Below are 27,773 nucleotides of genomic sequence, written 5' to 3' on the forward strand. Positions count from 1 at the left end.
TCACTTTCTGATGGTAGCCACATTCTTTTGTGTAAGACTGGAATTAAATCACTTCCATCACTTGAAACACTTTGGACTGTCCTGTTCATACTGCAATGCCGAAACGTTTTCTTGAGTAAAAGAAAATAAATCAGCACTAATTTCCAATAATTCTGAAGGTTGATTTTTTTTTTTTTTTTAAATATATACCATGAACTCTGTAATTAATTGTTGAAATCCTGTTTTGACTAGATCTTTGTATAATTCTTCATATTACACCATACAACTTCGGGTCATGTTTAAACTGTTCAGCTCATTCAGCATTTGGATTATGTGTAAGAAAATGACTTGCAATTTTACTAGATATTTGAAGCTTTTAATTAATTAAACCTTATTTAATTAATCCTGTGAGTGAGTAGAATCTTTTCATCATTATCATCACTTTTTTTCTTTTCCACCGAGATTCTTGAGGATAGCTTCTATTATTTCGTCATCACTAACAGCCTTTTTAACCATCAATTCTTCAACATCTGCAGAAGAAAAATCGTCAAATCCTTCTCTGTCAACTGCATGTGCTAATCTGAGGATATTGGGATATTCAGTTGCATGGGGTACAGGGTTTTTCTTTTTCACACATTCTGGCCAAGTAGCTTTCCAGCATGCATTTAAATTTGAAGGTTTCAATTCTGGTAGTATTGCTAACTTAACAAGTATGATGCAATCCAAAAGAGAAAATTTCTTCCTCACATCAATAACTGTCAGTAAATTATCCTTATCTAGTTTATCCAAAATGTAATGGAATGTTCTTCCTATGTAGTAAGTTATGAAGGTAGCAATCACACCCCTACTCTAGTGGTTGTATTAAGGATGTATTAGGTGGCAGAAAACAAAATTCCACATTTGGAACAGGATGGACAGGCACAGCCATTCATTAAAAATTTCTTTTGTAACCCAACCTTTTTTTAGCAAAGAGCTGAGATTATCATCTCCAATTTTGATATCATGTTTAATACCATCCATAATGTGATCCATGTAAATAATGAATAACAGAGGGGATAATGTACATCCTTGTCTGACATCACATTTAACCCCAAACATCTTCCTGTACTTCCTTCAATTCTCAGTGCTGACTCTAGTGATAAATGTTGGTGCAAGCTTTCTCAGCTGAAAGGAAGATGTGAGTATTGCTAACTGTGTGGTGACTGACACCACACAACTGTAGCGTTTTGAATAGTGTTTATCTTAGCACCTTGTCATATTCCTTTTCCAGATCCACAAAACTTAAATACAGATCTCTGTTATTTTCCCATGTTTTTTTTCTTGATTATATGTTATAAAGTGAAAATCCGATCCTGACACCCTCTATTTGGCCTGAATCCAGCTTGCTCATCACAAAGCTTCTCTCTTCCACAATCCTTTTCAACTGTTTCTCAAGAATACTTGCATAAATCTTACTAGGAATACATAGTAGAGAAATACCTCTGTAATTCTCACATTGTTTTATTTCCTATATTCTTTTTATATATGGGTACTATTAGAGATCTACTCCAATCAACTGGAATTCATCCCTCTGTCCAAGCATTCTGAACTACGCAGTGCAGCCACTATAAGACTTTTATACCTCGATACTTGAGCATTTCTGGGCGAACATTATTCTACTCCAGCTGCCTTTCCACATTTCAGGCTTCTGATGGATTTTTCTGTTTCAAGTATGTATATATATTCCTGATTGCATGCTGGTCAGCGTTTTTTTTTTTTTTTTTTTTTTTAAATCACTGTGCTGTCACTGATTGTTTCATTTAGCAATTTTTCAAAGTAATTACTACATACTTCAAGAATATCTTTTTCTCCAGTTTTCATATCATCTTTATCTCCTTTTACAGCACTCTTTCCTCATTTCTGAGCTTCTTCAACAACCTCCAGAATATCTTGCCACCTTGTTGATATTTATTTTCTATGTTATTACCAAAAATTTTCCCATGACTTTAGTTCAGCTAGTTGTACACAGTGTTTATCTTTCTTTCTTTTGTCTCTGTATTCTCTAAGAGCACAAGCTAACTCATTTGAGAGGCAGTGAAGGAACATTCCTTCACTGCCACTTTAATTTACTGGGTCCACCATAGGGGGTTCTGATTTTTCTATTTCTGCAGACAACCTCATTACATGCTTCTCTGGCTGAATCAGCCAATGTTTTCTTCAGGGCTTGACACACAAGGTTCAGTTCCTGTTTTTAAACTCTTTAATTTGTGCTGTTCTACTTTGGCCAAACAGGCAGGACAGCAAATATCAGAATTTCAGAACACAAGGACTACATCCAGTTTCACCAATACAGCCACTCTGGTCTTGCAGACCATGCGCTGGATATTTGCCATAGAATACAGTGGAAGACCAAGATAATACACCGTAATAAATACAAATATGAAAGGCTTTTCATGGAATTAGCTTCAGCCCTAAGAAACAATCCAAACCTCAACAAATTTGGCTGCATGAGACTGCCTCAAATTTGGGAAACCTACATCAGAAGACCTTCCACTCACTCAAGAATACCAACATTGCCCACTAGGGGGCACCATCAGGACTTTAGGAGAAATAATAGCTTCTTGCTTCTTCCTCACTTACTGTTTGTTGTGCCTGCGTGCACGTGTCTTGTTCTTAAGTTTCTTGAAAATGGCAACGTGACATTGCCGAAATATTGAAGTATATTAAAATTTTATTTTAATGTATATACTAGTTGACATTGTAATTTCCTTAAATTACTTAGTAAAAACATCTTTAATTTTTTCTTGAATAATGTTTGTGTATTTCAGTCTACAGATCACATCAGAGAGCTTCGCAAGTTTTATTTGCTTTACAACTTTCTTACATGTTCTTCTTTACAATATGAAATTCAATATTATCCTGCTCAAGACTAAATGGTGATCACTTCCAATTTCAAATCCTCTGTACACTCTGGTGTCCTTCACCAGGCAGAAAACATCACTCCCAATAACATAGTCAATCAGACTTTTCTTATTCCTTGCCTCTTCTCTGCATGTGAATTTGTGCACATTTTTATGTTGGAACATTGTGTTAGTAATAAACAGTCAATGTCCTGAGCAGAAATCCAACAAATATTTGCCATTATTATTAGCTTTGCTCTTTTCTCCAAATTTTCCCAAAATATTTTTGTATGTCTGACAATCATGCTATTTATCTGCCCTCTATCTCCAGTCTTAGCTAATTTTTTTCTAGAAGATTTTGAAGAGAAAGCTATTTCCTCAGCTACTTTGAAACCTAAACTGTGGTTACGTTACATCGATGACGTCTTCCTTATTTGGGGACATAGTTTAGAGGAACTGCAAAACTTCCTAAACCATTTAAATAACCAACATCAAAACATTAAATTCACATCTGAACTAGAGGTTAACGGCGTTCTCCCCTTCTTGGATCTAAAGATCAGTAGATTTCCTGACTGTCTTAAATTTTCAATTTTTCGAAAAACCACCCACACTGATAGATATTTACATGGTTCTTCTCATAACTTCCCACCTCAGAAACTGGGCATCATCTCCACCCTCGCCCATCGAGCAAGATGTCTCATTTCCACAGAAGAAGACCTTCAAACAGAGCTTAACTTCCTGAAAAACACCTTCTTAAATAATGGATATTCGTCTCGTAACATCACTAAACGCTTGAGACCACGCCAACATCCTCGACAAGAAGATGACTCCAACCCTATCACTCATATACAGTTGCCTTTTATCAGCACTCTTACCCCAAAACTAGCTAAGATTCTGAAAAAATTCAACATAAAGACCGACTATACTACGCTGCCAAAACTTTGTTCTTTTCTGAGTCGACCAAAACCAAAACACAACCATCTGCATTTTCCTGGTGTTTATAAAGTTTTGTGCAACTGTGGTCGACCTTATTTTGGCCAGACAGACAAATCTGTTTCACTTCGTCTTGAGGAACATAGACGTGACATCTCCTACAGTAGAGCACGAGCGAGCGCCCTTTCCAGTCATGTCCTTTTCTCGGCAAACTCTGACCTTGAAGAACAGCCACATCAAGTTGATTGGGAACGCACTACTAATTTATATATTTGCAAGGATGAATTCGAAAGAAGAATCATCGAATCAAAAGAAATAGTTCTGGACCCTTCACATTTAAACAATAATCTTAGCTACAATTTACCCGATTCCCATAGCGCAGTAATCCAGTACTGGCGCTCAAAAATTAGCTGTCGCACACATTCTACTCATGCCAACGGTAGCACGCGGTCACCTATTCAAATATGACTGTTATTATTCTGCTTTTTATTAAGCTGTAAAGTTCATTTTTTACCGTGTTATTTTATGTCTTATGTTTTTATTTCTCACCTGAAGAAGTCGGATCACCGATGAAACTAGTTGTGATGTATTAAAGGTTTTTGTTATACTTTCTCGGGTTCTAGTCAGTTAAATTTATTTTTATAAATATATATATATATATATATATATATTTTTTTTTTTTTGGTTAGAATATTTTGTTTTATAATTTTTTTGTTGAAGGTAATGTTTGAGGAAAGTTTAAATTAATTGTAGTTACTCTATGGCTAAGTGTTAAATATTGTCACGATTTATAAGTTGTTCTTTTTGGAATTTAAACTTGGCTGTTATTTTCAATACTAAGGAAAAAATGAATCATTCAATTATTTTTTATAATATAATTATAATATAATATTATAATTATATTATATATTATAAAATTATAATATAATACCTGTTTCTATAATTTCTAGTAATAAACTAATATTTTTCAGACTATTGGCATAAGGAAAAACTATCTTAACCTCATGCTCTAAAATGTTTTAATATTGGGGGGAGGGGGGGGTATTGAAAGTTGATGACAAAAAAAAAATGTAAAAATTTGTTATTACCTTCACCCATGTGAAGGGACTGTGCATCTCTTTCTTGCTCAACTAAATCACAAAATTGGTCTCCGACATTTGTTAGCAGAAATTTCGAGGTATTTACATCCAAGTCAGCAGATGGATTATCAACTTGGGGTAACCAGAGTTTTAAATCTTCTTCATGAGCATCAAATGGTTCATAAAAACCAGCTGGAATTACTGTTCCATGATGACCGTAACGAAGCCTATAAGAAAAGGAATCAATTTAGTTTGCAATATTTTTCATAAGCTGTAAAACAAATTACATCAAATAATAAATAAACAAGTAGTCAATGAAGTTTATTTGTATCACTGATTAAACCTGTTGCCAACAAATAGCTACATCAAATAAATACCACTTCTCATAAACAAAGGTTGTGAAATACCACTATGTAAATGAATGAAATGCATCCAGAACACCATATACAGGCAGCACGACTTAATATGGTTCAACTCAAAGATTTCTAGGTCAATGTTTAATAATGAAAGAATGCAATCAAGACAGTTTCTGAAGTTTGTGTTTATGATGTTTAAGATGGGATGCTCAGCCAGCCTGGATGAAACACGTTTGACAAATACATGTGCATCGTCTGATTTAAAAATCAGTTACTCTGTATTACAATGCAAATGTTACTAAATGCTTAGTTTCTTCTTTCTCATCCATCAAATGACGAGGTGAGACCCTACGAAGAAATCTTTGCCATCTGGCTCTATCTCTAGCCATTTCTGTCATCTCTTTAAAGTTTGATAATCATGGCCTTTCCTTCAAGGACTGCAACCAAGTTCTTTTTGGTCTGCCTCCTGATCACCTTCTCCAATGATTCCATTCAAGGCTACGTTTGGCAATTTCTGAGAGGATGTTCCTGGAGGTGTCAAAAACCATCGAAATTGCTGTTTAAAAAAGACATCTGTGGCTTCTTCTCTATGTGTGCTCATTTGTTTTGTGTTCTGACCAGTCAGTCTTATTTTTCTTAGGCATTTCATTTCGCATGCGCTGATTTTCCATGTTTCTTTCCGAGTTAATTTCTTGGCTCCATACGTTGCCATAATATATATTATTGTTATAACATGACACCTCCAGGGAGTCCAAAGACTCATCGAGGGAGGGCACATACTCTACAACAATCCGTCTCCACCAACTGCAAATACATCAACACTAATGGCATCTACTGCCCACCACCACCAGTAGATTTTCACCAACAATCACAAATATCCATGCCCAGGGCAGGATTCGAACCAGAGCAGCCTTTTGGCTGGAAAGCAGATACACTAACCACTTGGCCAACCAGGCCGGCAATATATACTGTTAATATTAGAGATTTTTATATAGAGAATATTATCATAATATTAATCCTACCGACTGTGCCATTGTTTAAATATAGGATTTTTAATTATTTAATATTATCCTGTCTATAGAGATGATCTCTGTTCAATGATTTTTTTTTTTATTATTATTTCCGAGTATACTTATATATTTATTTATTTATTGCACAAGGGTTCACTCCGATTGGTGCAATGACCTCTTTTTTACTATTGCTTTCAGAATCCAAAAATTACTGTCTCAAGACCAAAATACAAAATAAATACATCTAATATAACAAAAACAATATATATATATACACTTCAAACAAATATTACATAACTAACTACAAATTTAATTGGGTGCAAGGCCTTTTAAAAATAAACTTACACCTAAGACTAGACTTACCACTTTGTTTTCACAATGACAAAATGTTCATAGCAAGTTTCTCTCTCTGTCAAGGCCCTTTTCTGAAGATTATTCTTCATTTTCATAGGATCCTTTCTCATCACTTATGCAGCACACATTAATTCTTCCTGATTCAATTCTGTCTCTTTTTAGTAGAAATAATAGTTAGATCCGGCGTCCTTAATATAGATGAAACTCCTTAATCAGTTTTCTCGAACATTCCTTTAGAACATAAATAGCAATTTCTTCTTTTATTCACTAATGCTTATTGACAGTATTAACTCTTCAACTTTAAAATATTCACAGTTCTACGATTCCCTTTTCGGAATTTACTACTAATCTTCCAATTAGCGTTTCCTCAAATTCCTTTTAAAACACCTATAGCAATATTTTCTTTTAATTATAGATACTTATTCCACTTTGAAACTTCATAGTTTCACGATTCCTTCGAATATTTAAATTCCTCCGAATCTAAACATCTGCCAGCTTGTTTTCTAATTTTCTCTCCGAACACTCTTCTAGTTTAGTCTCAGTTACCCTGATACCGAACACTGTTCTTGTCAGCTGTCAATCACACATCAAACTTCTCGGTGAGCATATGCACTCCATGAAAGTGGCAAGCTAGAAACTAAATACAATGGCTGACACGTAGATTATGTTAGTGACAAGAGTTTTAAAGTTTTACCCAAATTAAATCAAAAATTTAATTTGGGTAAAACAAAACCTAATGCAAGAAATTTTAGAAATCCCAAGACACATAATTCAGATAATGTACAAAGTAAGAGTGATGATAATCAAAAACACAACTTAATATTTTAAACTATAATAAAATTTCTGTAAGTAATACAAATACCCAAATCCAGAAAGTACATAAATTTTTTTAACTGCTTTACATATCATGTAAAGCAGTTAAAAAATCGCAAGTGCTGACAATGCATGTTATGAAACTAAAACTAATAAACATTAACATAAACAATACGTAAAAATATTCAGAATTTTAAATTATGATTATTTTTACATCAGTTTCATCTTTCTCTAAAAAAAAATTTTTTGTAAAAAAAAATGTTAAATATTTAACCTATATCTAATAAAACTTTTAATACTTATTCCTAGATCTTAAAAAATAACGTGATTCTTGCTGATCATTATTTACACTGTCGGAATCACTGGTTTCAGAAGCATCTGATTCTAGAGATAATTCAGAATTTTCTTCTTCTAATTTACTATACTTACAAATCTCATTTCTATACTTTTCAAATATTTCATTTAAACCATTTGAATTATGTCCTAAATTTACAGAATCAAATTTTACGGGTTTATGAGATTCTTTATCCTTATTAACTAACTTAGAAGTATTTTCACATTTTTCTAGTTTATTTAACTCTAAGTTAACCAACATATGATATTCTGCTACTATTTCATCCATGTTAGAGTCAGTTTGATTATCATCACTCTTACTTTGTACATTATCTGAATTATGTGTCTTGGGATTTCTAAAATTTCTTGCATTAGGTTTTGTTTTACCCAAATTAAATTTTTGATTTAATTTGGGTAAAACTGTAAAACAATTCCCTTTCTTACTAACTGATTGTGAATGAGATGCACAAGTAGTACTAGGAAAATAACTCTCATCTCTCAATATTCTATTCATATTGTCTCCTAATATAACTACATTTCTACTTCCTAAAAACTACTTTTTTAACCTATCACAGAGTGTACATTTATAATTTTACTAGGATTTTTGACATCTTGAATCCTAAAATTCACAGAAGAAAATTTATCTAAAATTCTATATGGACCTAAAGCTTTCCTTCATAATTTTCCGACTCTTTTTATACTAATTCTCGTGGAAAGGCTTAGACATTGGTTATGCATTTTTTACTAAATAATTTAAGGAAATTACAACGTCAACTAGGATATACATTAAAATAAATTTTAATATACTTCAGTATTTCGGCAACGTCACGTTGCCATTTTCAAGAAACTTAAGAACAAGACACGTGAACGCAGGCACAACTTCTTTTTATACTAGATATATCATCTAATACTAAATCTCCTGGTGCAAATGAATTATACTTTCTAAAATGATTTATATACTGCCTAGTTTTCTGAGAACATAATTTACTTATTTAACCTACTAATCTGTGAGTAGTGGAAAATTTATCTACTACTATTTCCAGATACCCATTTATGTCATTGTATCCTGTATCAGGAATGACTGAAACAAGTTCATTAAAAAAGATTGAATCAAAGCTATATAAAGCAAGAGATGGTTTTTCTTTGATAGCAGAATGAAAAGCAGATCTGCATGCAAATAATGTTGGAGAAATGTGTCCCAATCATTCATTTTACTGTTTGCCAGATTGGAAAGTATTTGCTTTATATTTTTATTCAGCCTTTCACACATACCATTACACTGTGGGTAGTAAGGTATTGTAAAAAATCTTCCAACCATTAAGTAATTTACATAAGTGTAATAACAGTACAGATGTAAAATTTGCTCCTTGATCTGAAAGTAAGGTATGAAGAGTTCCATATCTACAAATTATCATATTCAAGAACTTTCTTGCAATAGTTTTTGCAGTTTGATCCTTCATCGACACTGTTTCAGGAAATCTAGTTAACATATCTATGGCTACTGGACCTACCACATCAATAGCAACAGCCTGAAAAGGTCTAGTTGGAATTAGTTGTAGTGGAGCTTTTCCTCTGAAAGGGGATCTTATTTGGCACTTATGGCATGATTTGACTACTCTTCATACCTTTCCAGATATAACGATCCTTTATTCTTTCCCAAGTTCTAGAAAATCCTCGGTGTCCTGCTAAGTCAGAATCATAGAAAGTATACATAATCCAAGGAATCATTTGAATTGGTGTCAATATTTTCACTTTCACCATTTTTTTCATTTGCCTAGATAAGAGTAATCCATCTTTATCTGAATATAAGTTTTCCAGGTTTAAAAATGTATCCAGTTGAGTTTCACCCTTCAATACTGCTTCGTAAATAGTTTTAAGTACAAGATCATCTTTCTGAGATCGGACAATCTCATCCTTTTCCCAAATCTGTGAACTAGGTTCTTTATTCTTTAGAGTCTCAATATTAAATATAAACACTTGATCATTATCATCAGGGTGTTTAAAATCTTCAGGAGATTGCTCTAATTTTCCATTGTCACATGATTTCCTATCTAAACGGCATTCTAGTCCACACAAGGACACTGTATTATTAACAAAATTACATGCAAAACCATGACGTTTCAGAAAATCAATTCCAAATATTACTTGTACATTGCGATTTGATGATTCTGGAAGAACTATTAATGGATGACAAACTTTCAATGGAAAACAAGGAATTGATATAAAAGCATCTATTTGCTTACCAGCTGAAATTTCTGATTCAAATATACCGTTTAATTTAATTGCATAGCTTAAAACTGAAATGTCATTTGCAATTAGAGATTTAATTCTGCTAAACTATAAGAAATGAGTGAAATATGTGCACCTGTGTCAAGTAAGATTTCACAAGGCACATCATCAATAAATCCTTGTAGAACTGTCAAAGGATTATCTCCATTAGCATAAGAAACTAATGATACATCAAACTTTTAGGGTTGGAGCTGTCTTTAGCTTTACCCATGTCTGATGAGTAGTTTGACATTTCTGTCCTTGCCAGTATGATATTGGAATAATAATTATTCCCAGATTTTTCTTTATTCTCTGATTTCTTATGTTGAAAACAAGATTTTTCCCTAACATAACAGTCTTTAGCAAAATCACCAGGTTTATTACATCTAAAGTATTTTGAAACATATCTCCTTTGAGATGTTTTATTCCTATCAATACCATTAGATTTACAAGAGAACGACTGATTATCTGTAAGATTATTGGATATTGTTAAATCAGATATCATCTTAAACAAAAGTTCCTGTCCTTCTACTATTGGTCTCTGATGTCTTTCTATTTCTTCATTAAGAAATGTTTTTAGTTCCTCTAATTTTCCCAAATCATGTAATTGTACCTTGGAATCAGATTCTGGAACATTTTCTGTTAGATTTACAGAAATTTCCTTAACACCTTTTAATTTACGAAACTTTCCTTCTCTCACTTTATCTGTAGCCACTGTGTCAGGAGAATGAGTTTCATTATACTGAAAAGAGTTTACCTGTTGATTATTTGTAGAATAAAATATATATCTAAGTCTCTCTTCCTTTTCCCTAACAAGTTCAAAGTCTGTGGTAATACTCCCTATGACCACAGACTTTGGAGAATTGCATGGAACAGACTCCCTATTACCTTGGATGCACTGATGAATTTTCCAAATGTTAGGCACTAATTCTCTTACACTTGAAAATTCTGATGTTAGCAAACCTTCAAATGTTGCATAACTTTCAGTGTCTCTCAGTAAAGGAGATGTATTTAAGAATGTTTTGGCTTTGCCCAATAATTTATTACGAAGTATAATCAACAAATGAAAATGTCACCATTTTCCAAATCTCTAATTTTTTCTGCATATTTAAAAAATTTTGCTATGCTTTCACTACTATCACCTGAGAATGAAGGAATTACTAAAGCTGGATTAATTAACTTAAAAAATTCCTCATCTTTAACTAGCTTTCAGAATCCAAAAATCACTGCCTCAAGACCAAAATACAAAATAAATACATTTAATATAACAAAAACAATATATACACACTTCAAACAAAAATTACATAACCAACTACAAATTTAATTGGATGCAAGGCCTTTTAAAAATAAACTTACACTTAAGCCTAGACTAAACACTTTGTTTTCACAATGACAAAATGTTCATAGCCAGTTTCTCTCTGTGTCAAGGCCCTTTTCTGAAAATTATTCTTCATTTTCATAGGATCCTTTCTCATCACTTATGTAGCACACATTAATTCTTCCTGACTCAATTCTGTCTCTTTTTAGTAGAAATAAATAGTTAGATCCAGCTTCCTTAATACAGATGAAACTTCTTAATCAGACTTTTCTCGAACATTCCTTTAGAACATAAATAGCAATTTCTTCTTTTATTCACTAATGCTTATTTACAGTCTTAACTCTTCAACTTTAAAAAATTCACAGTTCTACGATTCCCTTTTCGGAATCTACTACTAATCTTCCAATTAGCATTTCCTCCAATTCCTTTTAAAACATCTATAGCACTATTTTCTTTTAATTATCAATACTTATTCCACTTTGAAACTTCAGAGTTTCTCGATTCCTTTTTCGGAATATACTATTGATTTTCCTTTGACTGTCACATAAAAAAACTCAAATTGCTCGAAATCTAAATATCTGCCTGCCTGTTTTCTAATTTTCTCTCCGAACACTCCTCTAGTTCAGTCTCCATTACCCTGATACCGAAAACTGTTGAAAGTTTATTTATCACTTGGTCAGTGTATAATAAATTTAGTTTAATCCTTTATCCAAGTGTGAGCAAACAAAGTTTGCGCCTGAAAGTATCTTCAGGACTGGGGTAAGGTGGTACAACACCAGGTCACTTCTTGCAAGGGTTCAGCAAGCTACCAACACTACTATCTCAGTATCTCCCATAATGCAAAACACATCTCCTTGCAGATATGTCTAATGCTATGCATTAAGGGAAGGGCCACAACCCAGACTAGTTTCGACCTTTATTGAGGTCTCTTCAGTGGGAGCCAGGCCGAAGTGGAGATACCAGGCAGAAGCATTAGCAGGTCATCTCCACCTATAGGAGTTGCCAAATGGTGTGCTGAGATAGGAGTGTTGGTAGCTTGCTCCACCTTTGCAAGGCGTGCCCTGGTGTTGTACCACCTTACCCCAGTCCTGAAGATACTTTCAGGCGCAAACTTTGTTTGCTCACACTTGGATAAAGGATTAAACTAAATTTATTATACTCTGACCAAGTGAAAAATAAACTTTCAACATCTTTCTCTAAATCCAGAGTAATTTATTAAAAAAGGGTGGCACACCATTTGGCAACTCCTATAGGTGGAGATGACCTGCTAATGCTTCTGCCTGGTATCTCCACTTGGGCCTGGCTCCCAGTGAAGAGACCTCAATAAAGGTCGAAACTAGTCTGGGTTGTGGCCATTCCCTTAATGCATAACATTAGACATATCTGCAAGGAGATGTGTTTTGCATTATGAGAGATACTGAGTTAGGCGTGTTGGTAGCTTGCTCCACCTTTGCAAGGAATGCCCTGGTGTTGTACCACCTTACTCCAGTCCTGAAGATACTTTCAGGCGCAAACTTTGTTTGCTCACAATTGGATAAAGGATTAAACTAAATTTATGATGCCGAAAACTGTTCTTGTCAGCTGTCAATCACACATCAAACTTCTCGGCGAGCATACACACTCCATGAAAGTGGCAAGCTAGAAACTAAATACAATGGCTGACAAGTAGATTACGTTAGCGACAAGAGAATGTCTTCATAAAACACAACTTAATATTTTGAACTATAATAAAATTTCTGTAAGTAATACAAATATCCAAATCCGGTAAGTACATAAATTTTTTTAACTGCTTTACGTATCATTTTTGACAAAACAATTTCAATAACGGGCACATCACAAGTGCCAACAATGCGTGTTATGAAACTAAAACTAATAAACATACTAACATAACAATACGTAAAAACATTCAGAATTTTAAATTATGATTATTTTTACAATACCATTTCACTATCTATACATACTGCTGTTAGATCCTGAATGGAGAACTTTACAAGTAAATTCTTATTCAGGATTTAACATGATAAATATTACTAATTAAGGAGATATCTGCACATCAGCTAATAATTATGAAACATTTCTTTATGTTATGTGATAATGTGTAGTTCACATGTGCCATATAATGAAATTTATTCCTGTATAACTGAAATGAGAAGCAGAGAATTTTGTGTCAGAACAGTAAGAATTATGTAAGGGAATTAAGTTATTTGTAAATCCCACCAAGCTATCTAGTACATTAAGAAAGTAGTAATCCGGAATAATGGTGTATAATCTGTATGAATCGAGCGTAGCGATGGTGGCTGTACCTATGTGGAAAATATCACAACGACTTCCTGGAATAGGGTAAACCTAACAGATTAGGGAGAGTGTAGGATCACCCAAGGGGCATGTAAGATGGGGGTTCGTGGGTAAAAACCACATCGAATAGAGGGCCCCGATAGGGTGAATAAAAGACAATGCGTGCAATATCATGGAGCCTTTTCTTCTTTGGTTCCTGGATTCCAGTTTTAGGAGGTTTGTCAGGGGATTCATGAGAGAGCGGTGGGTCGATTACAGTGATGACGGACAGTGGGTTCTTTTCTTGAGAATGCTTGAAGATTTCCAAGCAGAGCTTCTCGCGATATGACTGCCTATGCAGAATCGAGCCTTAGCAGAATGTCCCATCGGAGAGAATGGAGAAAGTTTCCTGAGGAGAGGTAGACAGCACACCACACCAGGAAAAGATTCAAAGAAAAGCGTAGTGCATCTCCAGGCACAAAGACGGCCGATAAATATACAGTAAGGTAATCCAGGTCTACATTAGATGGCGGCATGAAATCAGAAAGGATCCGGTAATGTAAAGAATTTCATTCTATGTTAAAAATCGCTTAGAAGAATAAGAAATTTGTGTAAATTGTAAACTAAGGACACTAATAGAGAACTTTTAAGTGAAAATTTGATTGGATTAGTTAAGACCACATGGAACAAAGAAGAATCGTTGATAGGCAGTATTTTTATTGAGATTGGCTAGGCTTGACTAATGAAATTTAGAATTAAGATAATTATTGATAGTGTACTAATGAGAGTGTTCAATGCGTGTAATGTTAATAACTTGTGAAGGAATTATATCCTAGTAGTGCTATGCTCACAATTAATCTTATCTTTTCGTAACTGAAGGATTTAGCTTACTCAAATTCATTGTTAAGATTTAGTATGAACCTTAACTTAGAGTGAGTTTTGTTCTATTGAGTATTCGAATTTTCTTAACCGTAAATGATTTATGCTTTTCCAATAGACATGTTTTATACCTTATACCTGAGTTTATGCCTGATTACGAATTCAAACCACCACTTATGAAATAGAACCTTTTGGCCGGAAGGAATTAGACATTATTGCTTAAGTGAGATTCAGGTCACGACTGCTAACTGAATCTACACAGCGCTAGCGTAAGATTAATATCTGCGTGTAACCCTTTAGAATTTAGAATTATTTCCCTGAACAAGAGTCTCTTCGGCTGGCGCAGCATAAAAATAAATTTTGCCAATATCCGAAAAGGAAATAGTACTGAATTAATATTTTAAGGGCACAACAGTAGATTAGAAAGCAGACTATTTAGAGATAAAACGAGGTAAAATATCGATGTAAGCAATGACATAACAATGGAGCAGCCGACAGGATGTGATTAGGGCCCTAGAATTTAAAGTTGACAGATCCTTAATCACTATAAGTTGGTTTTTGATATAGTATCAGGCATTTATTGGAATAATTAGAATTTATCATCATCATCATCAAATTCCTGCCATGTACCCTCAAGGGGTGTACAGGATATGACAGTACTACATGAAAAAATTACATCATTACTAACTTCCTATCTACAATTTTCCTCCAAATCAGTCTGTTACTTGTCAAGACTCCAACATTATCAGATCTTATATTTCTATCGTCTAAGGCACTTTGTACCGTATCAATCCACCTATATCTTGGTCTTCCTCTGGGTCGTTTTCCTGCCAACCTGGCAGAGAACACTTGTTTTGCTAATCTTTCCTCTCCCATTCTATTTAAGTGACCATACCATCTGAGATTAGCTCTGCTAACGCATTCCTGGATGCTGACAATGTCAAGTTCTTTCCTAATATCCTCATTTTTAATATGATATTGCCATTGATGCCATCTGTTCACGCCTCTAATCTTTCTCAGGACTCTCATATCTGCGGTCTCTAGTCTTTGGTCAAGTGTTTTACTTCTGACCCAGATCTCAGATCCATAAGTTAAAATTGGTTTGAACACAGTCTTGTATACAGCTAATTTAGTGTTCCGACTAATTTCTTTCTTATTCCATATGAATTTATTCAATTGACTTCCCACGATACCAGCTTTGCTGATTCTGTTGTCTATTTCTATATTTAGTTTACCATCTTCAGTAAAAATTGTGCCTAAGTAGCTGAAATGTTTTACTTGTTCCACAGGTTCTCCATTCACAACACAGTTGACATTTTCAATGATTCTGCCTATTTTCATTGTCTTTGTCTTTTTATTGCTGACCTTCATACCATATCTATTACAACAGCTATTCAATTTAGTCAGAGAATCTTGCAGACTTGTAGCGGATTTATTTAGAAGTATAACATCATCCGCATAAAGCAAAGAGCTGACATTAACATCTCCAATTTTGATATCAGGTTTAATACCACATTCCTTCATAATGTGATCCATATAGATAATGAATAACAGAGGGGATAATGTACATCCTTGTCTCACACCAGATTTAACATTAAACCATCTTCCTGTACTTCCTTCAATTCTAACTGCTGACTCACAACTCAAATAAAGACTAAGTATTGCTTGATATAATGCCCCATTGACACCATATAACTGCAGGGTATTGAATAGCTTCTCTCTTGGCACCTTGTCATATGCCTTTTCCAAATCGACAAAACTTAAATACAGATCTTTGTTATATTCCCATGCTTTCTCGACTATTTGTCGTAAAGTGAAGATCTGATCCTGACAGCCTCTATTTGGCCTGAATCCAGCTTGTTCTTCACCAAGCTTTTCTTCCACAATTCTTCTCAACCGTTTCTCAAGTATACTTGCATAGATCTTGCAGGAACACTCAGTAGGGAAATACCTCTGTAATTCTCACATTCAGTTTTATTTCCCTTTTTATATATGGGTACTATGAGAGCTCTACTCCAATCATCGGGAATTCGTCCCTCTGTCCAGGCTTTCTGAACTATGCAGTGCAGCCACTGTAAGACTCTTATACCACCATACTTCAGCATTTCTGGTCGAATATCATCTACTCCTGCTGCCTTTCCACATTTCAAGCCTTTGATGGCTTTTTCTACTTCAAGTATGGATATGTATTCCTGACTGCATGCCTGGTCAGTGTTTTTTATCACTGTGCTGTCATCACTGCTTGTTTCATTTAGCAGTTTTTCAAAGTAATTACTCCATACTTCAAGGATATCTTTTTCTCCTGTTTTCATTTCACCTTTATCATCTCTAATTCCTTTTACAGCACTCTTTCCTCCATTCCTAAGCTTCTTCAACAACCTCCAGAATATTTTGCCACCTTCTTGATATTTATTTTCTATATTCTTGCCAAAGTCCTCCCATGACTTTTGTTTAGCTAGTTTTACACACTGTTTAGCTTTCTTACATTTGTCTCTGTATTCTGTAAGAGTAAAAGCTGACTTATTTGCCAGGAACTTTTGATATGCTTTCTTCTTTTCCTTCACTGCCTCTTTAACTTCCTGAGTCCACCAGGGAGTTCTGATTTTTTTATCCTTGCACACAACCTCACCACATGCCTCTCTAGCAGAATCAATCAATGTTTCCTTCAGAGTTTGCCACTGAATCTCCAAGGTTTGATTCCTGTTCTCAAACTCTTTCATTTTCTTTTCAATAATATTTCTGTATTTTAGTCTACAGTTCACATCTGAGAGCTGCTCAACTTTTATTCGCTTTAAAACTTTCTTACATGTTATTCTTTTCAATATGAAATTCAATTTTATCCTGCTCAAGACTAAATAGTGATCACTTCCAATTTCAAATCCTCTGTACACTCTGGTGTCCTGCACCAGGGAGAAAACATCACTATCAACAATAACATAGTCAATGAGACTTTTCTTATTCCTAGCCTCTTCTCTCCATGTGAATTTGTGCACATTTTTATGTTGGAACATGGTGTTAGTAATAACCAGTCCATGTCCTGAGCAGAAATCCAACAGATATTTGCCATTATTATTAGCTTTGCTCTTTTCTCCAAATTTTCCCCAAATATTTTTGTATGTCTCACAATCATTTCCTACTCTACTATTTAGATCCCCAACAAGGACCAACTTTTCCTTTTTCATTGTGTCAGTTGCTTTTTCTAAAGCCTCAAAAAATTCCTCCACTTCTACCTTAGTAGAACCTTCTGTGGGACCATAGGCACAAATAAGTCTCATTGTCCAGTTCCCCATTCTCATATTTGCCCACATTACTCTACTTGAGACTGACTGCCATTCAAGAAGATTAGCCTCGTATTTTGTGTTGAATACTATGGCTACTCCTTCTTTTCCTTGATTGTCATTGCCTGAATATAACATTTTGTATTTATTGCTCAGAAAGATCTCACCAGTTTTGGTCTTTTTTGTTTCAGTCACCCCTATTATGTCGATCTGGTTATCTAATTCCTCAGCTAGCTCCATTTCTTTGCCATTCAGGCTTCTTACGTTGATAGTACCGATCTTTAACTCTGGTGATGTTGAGTTGGGGTTTGTTTTCAGATTTGTTTCAGTAGCTAACTTTTCGCTGTTCGCCCTGGTTCCCTGGCGAAAACAACGGGGGCCTTGTTTAACCGGGCGACGCCCCAGCCGGCATGAAATTTTGTCATGTTGTACCATCATTTTTTATTTTGGTTTAACCAATAAGAATACAATTTGGTCGGCTAAATCCCAAATTGCCAGCCCATCCTCGTTCGTTCAGTATCAAAGTAGATACCCAACAGGGTGCACCACGAGAAGGTGAGGATTGGACATTAGGTCAGAAGCCATGGTCGGTTCTCCGCATTCCTTTAAAGGCTATGTGGAGGTCTCCTCTCAGTTATACAGCTTTGACCCTTAAGCACCCCTAATTAGAATTTAAGGAAATTATATTGTGTTGAATTGTAAGATGAATGCAGATATGTCCCTGCCTAGAAGCTCAGAGTTAGTTTTTAAGAATGATTAATCACCAACAGGTATTCCCTCAGTTTTCGGGTGATGAATCTGATGACGTGAATGCATTCTTGTGAGTATATTGAGGAACATAGAAAATAAATATCAAGAAGGTGGTAAGATATTCTGGAAGTTGTTGAAGAAGCTTAGAAATGGAGGAAAGAGTGCTGTAAAAAAAGGAGTCAGACATGATAAAGGTGACATGAAAACGGGAGAAAAAAGATATCCTTGAAGTATGGAGTAATTACTTTGAAAAACTGCTAAATGAAACAAGCAGTGATAACAGCACAGTGGTAAAAAGCACTGCCCAGGCATGCAGTCAGGAATACATATCCATACTTGAAGTAGAAAAAGCCATCAAAGGCTTGAAATGTGGAAAGGCAGCAGAAGTAGATGATATGTGACGAGAAATGCTGAAGTATGGTGGTATAAAAGTCTTACAGTGGCTGCACTACATAGTTCAAGAAGGCCTGGATAGAGGAAGAAATTCCATATATAAAAACGGAAATAAAACTGAATATGAGAATTTGCAGAGGTATATTCCTACTGAGTGTTCCAAGCAAGATTTATGCCAGAAAGCTCTACTAAATTAAAAGTGGAAGAATTTTTTTGAGGCTCTAGAGAAAGGTACTGTCACAATGAAAAAGGAAAAGTTGAGAAGAATTGTTGAAGAAAAGCGTGGTGAAGAACAAGCTGTATTCAGGCCAAATAGAGGCTGTCAGGATCAGATCTTCACTTTACGACAAATAGTTGAGAAAGCATGGGAATATAACAAAGATCTGTATTTAAGTTATGTCGATCTGGAAAAGGCATATGACAAGGTGCAAGAGAGAAGCTATTCAATATGCAACAGTTATATGGTGTCAATTGGGCATTATATCAGGCAATACTTAGTCTATAATTGAGTTGTAAGTCAGCAGTAAGAATTGAAGGAAGTACAGGAAGATGGTTTAATGTTAAATCTGTGCGAGACAAGGATGTACAATATGAAGTAAAGTGGTATTAAACATGATATCAGAATTGTAGATGTTAATGTAAGCTCTTTGCTTTATGCAGACGGTGTTATACTTCTAAATAAGTCCGCTACAAGTCTGCAAGATTTCCTGACTAAATTGAATAACTTGTAATAGATATGGTACGAAGGTCAGCAATAAAAAGACAAAGACAATGGAAATAAGTAGAATCATTGAAAATGTCAACTGCGTTGTGAACGGAGAACCCGTGGAACAAGTAAAACATTTCAGCTACTTAGGCACGATTTTTAGAGAAGATGGTTAATTAAATATGGAGATAGACAACAGAATCAACAAAGCTGGTATGGTAGGAAGTCAATTGAATAAATTCATATGGAATAAGAGAGAAATTAGTCGGAATACCAAGTGAGCTGTATACGAGACAGTGTTCAAACCAGTTTTAACTTATGGATCTGAGTCCGAAGTAAAACACTTGACCAAAGACTAGAGACCTCAGATATGAGAGTCCTGAGAAAGATTATAAGCGTGAACAGATGGCATCAATGGCAATATCATATTAAAAACGAGGATATTAGGAAAGAACTTGACATTGTCAACATCCAGGAATACGTTAGCAGAGCTAATCTCAGGTAGTATGGTCACTTAAACAGAACGGGCAATGAAAGATTAGCAAAACAAGTGTTCTCTGCTAGGTTGGCAACAAAACGATCCAGAGGAAGACCAAGATATAGGTGGACTGATACGGTACAAAGTGTCTTAGACGATAGAAATAAAAGATCTGATAATGTTGGAATCTTGACAAGTAACGGACAGATTTGGAGGAAAATTGTTGAAGATATATTTTTCATGTAGTACTATCATATCCTGTACACCCCCCTCAAGGATACATGGCAGGAATTTGATGATGATAAAATTGTTATTCTAAATCTGAAATACATCTCATCTTCCTCTTCCCTGTTTTACCTTGCGGTGTCGAGGATTTATTAATCATCGGATCTCAAACCGTTCACCGGATAAAGTGGGTCAGCACTACGCCCCGGTTTATCCCATGTCCGTATTGTTGAGTTCTCAAGGCCGGTTTCCCTGCTTTACGGGATGAAAAAATGAAAAACCCAAATGATAAACTGGGGAAAAAACCCTACTGTCCATGCCCAAGACCGGCTAACTTGGCTATAGTTGACGAAGATCCTTCAGATCCTCACGTCACCAATGGAAATTGAATCTAAGACACTTCTTCCACAGGCATATGGTACGAAGCGCAGAGTCAATAGCTAACCGCAAAGACATGTTAAATACAGGAATGTAAATTTAATTTTTAACAGTGCAATAAGAAAAAATCAGGGAATCTTGCAAACTTGTAGCGGATTTATTCAGAAGTATAACATCGTCAGCATAAAGCAAAAAGCTGACATTAACATCTCGAATTCTGATATGTTTAATACCATTTTCCTTCATAACGTGATCCATATAGATAATGAATAACAGAGGAGATAATGTACATCCTTGACTCACACCAGATTTAACATTAAACCATCTTCCTGTACATCCTTCAATTCTAACTGCCGACTTACAACTCAAATACAGACTAAGTATTGCTTGATATAATGCCCTACTGACACCATATAACTGTAACGTATTAATTGGTCCTCTCTGGGAACCTTGTCATATGCCTTTCCAGATCGACAAAACTTAAATACAGATCTTTGTTATATTCCCATGCTTTCTCAACTATGTGGTAAAGTAAAGTAAAGTGAAGTGAAGATCTGATCCTGACAACCTCTATTTGGCCTGAATCCAGCTTGTTCTACACCAATCTTTTCTTCCACAATTCTTCTCATCTGTATCTCAAGTATACTTGCCAGGAACACTCATTAGGGAAACATCTCTGTAATTCTTACATTCAGTTTTATTTCCCTTTTTATATATGGGCACTATAAAGAGCTCTACTCCAATCATCAGGAATACGTCCCTCTGTCCAGTCTTTCTGAACTATGCAGTGCAACCACTAAGACTTTTACACCACCATACTTCAGCATTTCTGGTCGGATATCATCTACTCCTGCTGCCTTTCCACATTTCAAGCCTTTGATGGCTTTTTCTACCTCAAGTATGGATATGTATTCCTGACTGCATGCCTGGGCAGTGCTTTTTACCACTCTGCTGTCATCACTGCTTGTTTCATTTAGCAGTTTTTCAAAGTAATTACTCCATACTTCAAGGATATCTTTTTCTCCCGTTTTCATGTCACCTTTATCATCTCTGACTCCTTTTACAGCACTCTTTCCTCCATTTCTAAGCTTCTTCAACAACCTCCAGAATATCTTACCACCTTCTTGATATTTATTTTCTATGTTCTTGCCAAAGTCCTCCCATGATTTTTGTTTAGCTAGTTTTACACAGTGTTTAGCATTCTTGCATTTGTCTCTGTATTCTCTAAGAGCACAAGCTGACTTATTTGCCAGGAACTTTTGATATGATTTCTTCTTTTCCTTCACTGCCTCTTTAACCTCCTGTGTCCACCAGGGAGTTCTGATTTTTTTATCCTTACAGACAATCTCACCACATGCCTCTCTGGCGGAATCAATCAATGTTTTTTTCTTCAGAGTTTGCCACTGAATCTCCAAGGTTTGGTTCCTGTTCTCAAACTGTTTCATTTTTTCTTCAATAATCTTTGTGTATGTTAGTCTACAGTTCACAACTGAGAGCTGCTCAACTTTCATTCGCTTTAAAACTTTCTTACATGTTATTCTTTTCAATATGAAATTCAGTTTTATCCTGCTCAAGACTAAATAGTAATTGCTTCCAATTTCAAATCCTCTGTACACTCTGGTGTCCTGCACCAGGGAGAAAATATCACTATCAACAATAACATATTCAATGAGACTTTTCTCATTCCTTGCCTCTTCTCTCCATGTGAATTTGTGCACATTTTTATGTTGGAACATGGTGTTAGTAATAACCAGTCCATGTCCTGAGCAGAAATCCAACAGATATTTGCCATTATTATTAGCTTTGCTCTTTTCTCCAAATTTTCCCAAAATATTTTTGTATGTCTCACAATCATTTCCTACTCTGCTATTTAGATCCCCAACAAGGACCAACTTTTCCTTTTTCATTGTGTCAGTTGCTTTTTGTAAAGCCTCAAAAAATTCCTCCACTTCTAGTGGAACCTTCTCTGGGACCATAGGCACATATAAGTCTCATTGTCCAGTTCCCCATTCTCATATTTGCCCACATTACTCTACTTGAGATTGCCTGCCATTCAAGAAGATTAGCCTCTTATTTTGTGTTGGGCTACTCCTTATTTTCCTTGACTGTCATTATCTGAATATGACAATTTGTATTTATTGCTTAGAAAGATCTCACCAGTTTGTCTTTTTTTTTTTTTGCCACCCCTATTATGTCAATATGGTACTTATCTAATTCTTCAGCTAGCTCCATTTCTTTGCCATTCAGGCTTCTTATGTCGATAGTACCAATCTTTAACTCTGGTGATTTTGAGTTGGGGTGTGTTTTCAGATTTGTTCCGGTAGCTGACTTTTCGCTGTTCGCCCTGGTTCCCTGGCAAAAACAACGGGGCCTTGTTTAACCGGGCAATGCCCCAGTCGGCATGAAATTTTGTCATGTTGTACCATCATTTTTTATTTTGGTTTAACCAATAAGAATACAATTTGATCGGCTAAATCCCAAAAAGTTGAAAAGTTTGGAATGATAGTTTAATCATGAATATCACTATGCATGTTACATACAGTCTCCATGGTTGTATAAACTTTGTATGTGATTAATCGCATAGGAAAGGTCTTTAATGTTACACATGTTAATTAATGACTTCCAGATGTCATGAAGGATCATTCCTCGATTTCTCTTTGGCATGCCTTTTGAGAGAAGGAATTTGTAGAACTATTTGAACAACCTGTTGAAGTACTTCTATTCAAAGTAAGGCATGGACGATGATTACTGAGTCTGCTTTTTTCTTCCTATTTGTTCTCAAAGTCATATATATGTTCTTTGTTGCGAATTTCAAAATGACTCCTAGCCTGACTTATACATCTTTCCAACAAGAGCACGGAATCTTGATAAAATGGGCCTTTGTCTTTAGGGAAGCATAGAAAGGTTTATAAGGAGTTGACTGGCTTTAATATTTTGACTATTTTTTTTGATACACTACCAACGTACATGCCTTTGTAACTAATTTCTGGGTTATCACAGGATGGTTCATCAGAAAATAAGTTTCTTTAGTGCCTTTTTTTTTTTAAGCATCCATTTTGAAGATAGCATTTGAAGTTCTTGTTTTCATTTGATGTCATCATTTTTTAGTATGTTTAAAGCCCTGGTTTTCAAGGTTTGGATTATACCTAATTTTTATTATAATTATATCTGCAACAAAGCTCATGCCATCAAACTCATTGAAAATTAGGTATAATCAAATTTAAAACCTTGAAAAATTAAAGGCAGTCAACATCAGTGACAGTAAACACCTTACAATGCTTTCGGTGCTCCTCTAAAAACAAAGCTCCATTTTATAAACATCCGGTTGTATACAAGATTCCATGCTCTTGTGGAAAGATAAATTCCGTAATGGAAATACTTTATTTGTGATGCTACAATACTTTGAACATTGCTTTTATCAAATTTCACTAAACAAAACAAAATGCATGTAACTATATTCAGTGAAAAGTAACAAACAGAGCCCACTTTGGGTTAAAGGGTATGCTGAATGAGAGGATTTACTGATAATACACTGCAAAGAGATAAGGATGAAGTTCTAAGAAGGGTTAACAAAGACTGATTTTTAATTCTTGGTTTAATTCTCATGTATAAGGTTTATCAAAAACAAAAACGTGATACACCATAAAGTAATTAAACCCACCTTAGAACTTTTACCCTCTTTGTGATATTTCCTTTTAAAAGAATTTGAAACATTCATAGATTACAGAACAAAATTACGACTACAAACTTCACATCACACTCTAAAGTGTGATGCATTTCAAGAGTTATTAGATTATTAGAGTTATTATTTATATATACATTGGCATGGACTTACAGGAATGCGATATAAATCTGTAGAGGACAAATATATTTTTATATATATATATATATATATAAAAATAGTTGTTTGGCATTTTAGTTGACAATACTCCAAAGATGCCACCAAGAGAAATCTATTTCAAGGAGTTTTACCTCATGAGATAGATTTACCAAAGTTGTTCTCCAATCGACCTGAAAGTTCTTTTTATAAAACTTTCAGATCAATTGGATGTTTACAAGTTTTGAACCTAACACACATCAAAACTCAACATCGCAAAAGTTCAAGATCGGTACTAACAACATAAGAAGCTTGGATGGCAAAGAAATGGAACTAGTAGAAGAATTGGATAAGTACCAGATCAACATAATAGGAGTGGTTGACACAAAAAAGGCAAAAACTGATGAAATCTTTCTAAACAATAAATACAAAATGTTACATTCAGGCAATAACAATCACTTAAACGATGAGTAGCTACAGTGTTCAACACTAAATATGAGGCTAATCTTTATGAATGGCAGGCAATATCAAGTAGAGTGATGTGGACAAATATCAGAAGGGAACTGGACAATGAGACTTATTTGTGCCTATGGTCCCACAGATGTTTCTACTAAGAAAGAAGTGGAGGAATTTTTTGAGGCTTTAGAGAAAGCAGCTGATACAATGAAAAAGGTAAAGTTGGTCCTTGCTGGGTATCTAAATAGCAGAGTTGGAAAGGATTGTCACACATACAAAAATATTTTGGAAAAATCTGGAGAAAAGAGCAAAGCTAATAATAATGGCAAACACCTGCTGGATTTCTGCTCAGGACATGGACTGGTTATTACTAACACCGTGTTCCAACATAAAAATGGGCACAAACTCACATGGAGAGAAGAGGCAAGGAATAAGAAAAGTCTGATTGACTATGTTTTTGTCGATAGTGATGTTTTCTCCCTCGTGCAGGACACCAGAGTGTACAGAGGATTTGAAATTGGAAGTGATCATCATTTAGTCTTAGGCAGGATAAATTTCATATTGACAAGAACATCAACAGTTTTAAAACGAATAAAAGTTGAGCAGCTCTCAGATGTGAACTGTAGACTAAAATACATAAATATTATTCAAGAAAAAATGAAAGAGTTTGGGAACAGGAACCAAACCTTGGAGATTTGTTCCTGATGAATAAGTCGGCTTGAGCTCTTAGAGAATATAGAGACAAAAGAAAGATAAACACTACCTAAACTACAGTCATGGGAAGACTTTGGCAAGAACATAGAGAAAATAAATATCTAGAAGGTGGCAAAACATTCTGGAGGATATTGAAAAAGCTCAGAAATGGAGTAAAGAATGCTGTAAAAGGAATTACAGATGATAAAGGTGACATGAAAACTGGAGAAAAAGATATCCTTGATGTATGGAGTAATTAATTTGAAAAATACCTCTTTAAATCTCGCATTCAGTTTTATTTCCCTTTTAATATATATAGGTACAATGAGAGCTGTAGTCCAATCATCTGGAATTCTTCACTCTGTGCAGGCCATTGGAGTAGAGCTCTCATTGTACCCATATATTAAAAAGGGAAATAAAACTGAATGTGAGAATTAGAGGTATTTTCCTACTGAATGTTCCTGGTAAGATTTATGCAAGTATACCTGAGTTCTTGGCGAGAGGAACCTCCCAGTGATAGTTGACCCTTTTCATTCCTCCACTTTTTCTTTGCTTTTCTTCCCATATTCTTTGCTCTGCAAGGTCGAAACCGATCTGGGTAGGCGCTTCCCTTAATGCAGCATTATACATGTCCACAAGGAAGTGTGCTTTGCATTATGGGAGATACTAAGACAATGAGTGATGAGAGCTTGGTCCACCTTTACCAAGAGTTGCCTCAGTCCTTGTGGAAGGAAAGTCTGGTGAAGAACAAGCTGGGTTCAGGCCAATTGGAGGCTGTCAGGATCAGATTTTCACTTTATGGTAAATAGTTCAGAAAGCGTGGGAATATAACAAAAATCTGTATTTAAGTTATGTAAGACCTGCGAAAGGCATATGACAAAGTGCCAAGACAAAAGCTATTCAAAATACTATAGTTATATGGTGTCAATGGGCCATTATAGCAAGCAATAATTTGTCTTTATTTGAGTTATAATCCAGCAGTTAGAACTGAAGGAAATACAGGAAGATGGTTTGATTTAAATCTGGTGTGAGACAAGGAAGCACATTATTCCTTCGGTTATTCATTATCTGTATGGATCACATTATAAAGGAAAGCAATATTAAATCTGGTATTAAAATTGGAGACGTTAATCTCACTGTTTACTTTATGCAGATGATGTTATATTATTAAATAAATCCAGTACAAGTCTGCAAGATTCCCAGACTAAATTGAATAACTGTTGCAATAAATTTTGTATGAAAATCAGAAATAACAAGACAAAGAAAATATCAACTGCATCATGAATGAAGAACCTACAGAACAAGTAAAACATTTCAGAAAAGAAATTAATGAAAACACTTAATTAGCTGTATACAAGACAACACTCAAACCAATTTTAATTTATGGATCTGAGCGCCGGGTTAGAAATAAAACACTTGATCAAAGACTAGAGACCACAGATATGAGAGTTCTGAGAAAGATCAGGGGAGTGAACAGACGGCATCAATCGAATATTAAAAATGGGGATATTAAGAAAGAACCTGAAATTGTTACCATCCAGGAATGTGTTAGAAGAGCTAATCTCAGGTGTTATGGTCACTTAATCAGAATGGGAGAGGAAAGATAAGCAAAACAAGTGTTCTCTTCCAGGTTGGCAGGAAAAAGACCCAGAAAAGACCAAGATTGAGTACATAAAAATAATACTGGTTAGGAGTAGCATGCCGTGGGGAATGCACTCAAAGACAGAAATATAAGATCTGAAAATGTGGGAGCCTTGACAGATAACAGATTGATTTGGAGGAAAATTGTTGATAGGAAGTAAGTTTTTCATGTGGTACTATCATCATAATATCCTGCATCCACCCCCCCACCCCCCAACCTGAGATTACAATTGGCTTTGCAATATTAAATCTTAAACGATATCTGTTGGCAGTGCACTGTATCAATCACTGTCATAAACACACAAGTTACTAAAATAAAGAGCCAAAAGGCTTTGGTTCAGCAATGCAAAATTACTTAAGCCAATCCAGCATTATTTCAAAGCCAAATGTAGAAATGTGATAGTTTTATGAGTTGATCAGAGAGCTCACAGGAATACATTCCTTGGCATCCCCAAGCTGCCTTTTGTGGACTACTCAAAAGAC

The 27,773-nt window shown here is 35.0% G+C and overlaps 1 protein-coding gene across 1 annotated transcript in view; it reads right to left on the minus strand.

Annotated features, from left to right (window-relative positions):
• LOC150106785 (uncharacterized) overlaps positions 1-27,773 on the minus strand; it is a 602,332-nt gene that overhangs the window by 148,245 nt on the left and 426,314 nt on the right. The window contains exon 15 of the mRNA XM_090393483.1: positions 4,880-5,097. Coding sequence (XP_090249609.1) covers positions 4,880-5,097 — 218 coding nt within the window. The remainder of the gene's footprint in view (positions 1-4,879; positions 5,098-27,773) is intronic.

Source organism: Typopeltis vanoorti, chromosome 5, assembly GCF_054136105.1.
Source record: "Typopeltis vanoorti isolate ZY-2024b chromosome 5, IOZ_Tvanoo_1.0, whole genome shotgun sequence".
NCBI classification, from domain to species: domain Eukaryota; kingdom Metazoa; phylum Arthropoda; class Arachnida; order Uropygi; family Thelyphonidae; genus Typopeltis; species Typopeltis vanoorti.